Source organism: Tupaia chinensis, unplaced genomic scaffold (assembly GCF_000334495.1).
Source record: "Tupaia chinensis unplaced genomic scaffold, TupChi_1.0 Scaffold141372_1, whole genome shotgun sequence".
In the NCBI taxonomy this organism is placed as follows: Eukaryota; Metazoa; Chordata; class Mammalia; order Scandentia; family Tupaiidae; genus Tupaia; species Tupaia belangeri.
The window spans coordinates 229,170-232,824 of NW_006201235.1; the positions used below are offsets into that span (position 1 = coordinate 229,170).

General features: G+C 43.8%; 1 protein-coding gene across 1 annotated transcript in view; it reads right to left on the minus strand.

The window, feature by feature from the left end:
• TTC5 (tetratricopeptide repeat domain 5) overlaps window positions 1-3,655 on the minus strand; it is a 26,641-nt gene that overhangs the window by 16,509 nt on the left and 6,477 nt on the right. The window contains exons 3-5 of the mRNA XM_006163064.2: window positions 3,114-3,325; window positions 2,293-2,443; window positions 1,234-1,325 (exon numbers count right to left, since the gene is read on the minus strand). Of these exons, the coding sequence (XP_006163126.2) occupies window positions 1,234-1,325; window positions 2,293-2,443; window positions 3,114-3,325 (455 nt within the window). The remainder of the gene's footprint in view (window positions 1-1,233; window positions 1,326-2,292; window positions 2,444-3,113; window positions 3,326-3,655) is intronic.

Genomic DNA, 3,655 nt, shown 5'->3' on the forward strand with positions numbered 1-3,655 from the left:
GACCCGGTGGCTTAAAACTCACACTGGGCGCGTGTGCGTGCGTGCCCAAGATCCCAAGAGGAGAATGGAGGAGAAGGGATTGCGGTGTGACCATCCCCTCTGGGGGGTGATTTCTCGCTTTCTGTCTCTGTCTCTCTCTGTCTGGCGAGCGCATGCGCCCTATAGTGAAAACCTCTCAAAAAAAAAAAAAAAACAGACCCATGTGATCCTTCTTATAATGAGTAATCAGGCACTCAAAGTCTGAAGAAAAACCCCTTGCAAGTGTCTGTCAATATAAAAATGGCTTGAAAGCCTAAGCAAAGCATGAGCGTCAATAAATTAAACTGTAGGAAACAATGTAGTATAGGCTACACACTGTTTCTCTTTCAGCCTATGGGAAATTCAGAGCCATACCAGCTAATGGTTAAACTGGAGACAGCACTTACCTTACACTTAAGTATTAGAGTTTTCATTTTTCTTTAAAATAAATGTACACAAATATTAACAGCATTATTTTAATAGACTTTTTACCACTAAAAACATGAATATGGACCAACCCTATAGCTCAGCAGTTAAGCACTGTGCGTAAAAAGCCAGATCCCACGAGGTCAACCGTGGTTCAAATCCTGGACCCAGCAGCTTGAAAAAACACACCAGGTACATGTGCATGCATGCCTAAAACCCTGACAGGATGAGGAAGTGGAGGAAAAAGTTCTTATGGTCAATTTGAGGGGGTCAGGTACTCGCTCTCTCTCAGAATGCACACAACATCTGGCAATTAAACAGAAAAGATGAATATATTGAGGCAAGTCCTGTGATTTGGTCAGACATACCTATAAGACACCTACATAGCTATGTAGCACCAAGATAGCACACTGCAAGTGCTTCCTAGCATTCAAGTTACAGGAAGAAATAAGTCACTTCTACAGACAGAGCTTTGTAAAACCACACACACTGCCTGCTAAAAGGCCACAAGGGGGAACCAGCAGTTAGCATAATGGCTATGTCGCTGGACTCCCACGTAGTCGATCACGGTTAATGGAGGAGAAGGGATTGCGGCGTGACCATCCCCCCTGGGGGGTGATTTCTCACTTTCTGTCTCTATGTCTCTCTCTGTCTGTCTGGAGAGCACACGCGCCCTATAGCGAAAACCTCTCCAAAAAAAAAAAAAAAAGGCCACAAGGAAGGCTGAATGATGCTCTTGCTTCTGATGCCACCTTTATTCATCTGGCCTGGGAGACCATAAGTACTTACTGCTTGGGCATAGGCACTGAGGGCTTGTTGGGAGATCTTAGGGCTCTGACCAGTATTGAAGAAAAGAGAAAGGTATGCATTCCCCAGAATATCTGAAAGACAAACAGAACAGTGGATCATCTCAGAATCAAGTCCAAGATATGCTCTATTTTGGTTACACTCCAAAGTCTAAAAAGCCCTATGGCTGACCGGGAATGACACTATATTTGATATACCCAAAACTCCACTGATATACCCAAAACTCCAAACGTGGGAGACCAGCTGTTGGCATAATGGCTATGCTGCTGGACTCCCACGTAGTCGACCATGGTTCAAGTCCCAGACCTGGTGGCTTAAACTCACTCTGGGTGCGTGTGCATGCGTGCCCAAGATCCCGAGAGGAGAATGGAGGAGAAAGGGATTGTGGCGTGGCCATCTCCCTGAAGGGGTGATTTCTCGCTTTCTGTCTCTGTCTCTCTCTGTCTTTCTGGCAAGCACACATGCCCTAAAGCAAAAAAAAAAAAAAAACCTCTCAAAAAAAAACACATGGATTTCACAGAGAAACCTGAACAGACTATAAAAATGTATTTTCTTATTTATGTAGATTTATGTAAAAATATAAATGTCCTTTCTTGAATCAGATTTCCTTGAAGAGTGGCTCATAAAAATACTTTCTGTGCTCCTGTAGAACAAAGATGCCCTGACTTTACTCTTAGAGTCACATTCAAAAGACGGGCTCCTAGGACCAGCAGATGGCATAGTGGTTACGTGTGAACTCCCACATGGTTGACCACAGTTTAAGTCCGGGATCCAGCGGCTTGAAACTCACGCTGGGTGCGTTATTAGTGCATGCCCAAGATCCCAGGAGAAAGATAGAGGAAAAAGGACTGTGGTGTGGTCATCTCACCTGGAGGGTGATTTCGCACTTCCCCTCTCACTGTCTGTCTCTCTCTCTGAGTCAAGCATACATGCCCTAAGGCAAAAACCTCTTTAATAAACGATGATTTGTCCATCATTATGGTTTGCAGCCATGGTAAAGAACCTACTCTAGAAACGCGGATATCTTTTGAGAGCACTCACACCAAGAGCGGCCATCAAGAACATCCATCTGCACAGCCAACTTAGCCTGTCGGACGCTGTCCATGACATGGCGAGAATGTTCATCTCCAGTGTCAGTCCGCAACTGGCGAAGCACCATTGACAGGTTTTGCAAGGAAACTTTGTTCTTGCACTGCAAATGAAGAAGACGTATACTCAGCTCTCCCAATTCTACTTTCCCATTCCAGATACGCTGATCTCCATCTTCTCCTAAATCTAATGTTTCACCTTAATTACTGCTGACATTTGCATCTTGAACCCCCATCTATAAGGATCAGCTTCTTTGCTAACTTTTCTTCACTTCTCATCTACCCCTGAACCTGATACCATTGCTTTCTTCTTTTCTCAATCTCCTTCCCCTATTTTCCTCATCCATATATGCTCCATGACCCTTCTTCCCTTCTGACTCTGTTCTCATTAAAAATTCAGTTCTAGGGACCAGCAGTTAGCATAATGGCTATGTTGCTGAACTCCCATGTAGTCCACCATGGTTCGAGTCCCGGACCTGATGACTTAAACTCACTCCAGGCGCGTGTGCATGCGTGCCCAAGATCCCGAGAGGAAAATGGAGGAGAAGGGATTGTGGCGTGGCCATCCCCCCTGGGAGGGTGATTTCTTGCTTTCTATCTCTCTGTCTCTCTCTTTCTGGCGAGTGCACATGCCCTATAGCGAAAACCTCTAAAAAAAAAAAAAATTCAGTTCTACTCTGTCATTTCTCTGTTATTCATGGCCTAGGTAAATTCACAGAACCAAAAAAATTCCATCCTTCCCATCTATGTTTTCCAAGGGAATGGGCAGCTCACATGATTGAGGGCTCCTGAGAAGCATGTATGAGCAGTTGTAATATCCCCTTTCTTCCAGTACACCTCACCCAGCTGGTTCCAGGCTTCCACCAGCTCGGGCTCCAGCTTCACAGCTTTTGACAGAAGCTCTTCGGCCTTAGGGTTATAGTCAGGAGTTACATTCAGTGCCTTCCCAGTTAGCATTAGAGCCTGTGCCTTGCCCTGAACAGAACCTAGAAAGAAGAGAAATAGATAAAAGAAAGTGGAAACACTCAGGCAGTCTAAGAGTTAATAACCAGGGCACATTCTCCCAAGGAATAACTGAATGTAAGTTCTAGGAATGAAAAGAGCTAAGAAAAATCTTAAATCAATAACCCTTTTAATGAAAGACTGCCCTATGCAGCCTACTACATTAAGTAACTGGATAACAAATAAAGCATTGTTTCTACACTAGAAGGGCTTACAATCTGGTGAAAACAAAGCATATATATGGAAAATTAAAAGAAACATATGACTTAGACCCAATGAATTGCCTTTAATAAAAAAAAAAAAAAAAAAAAAAA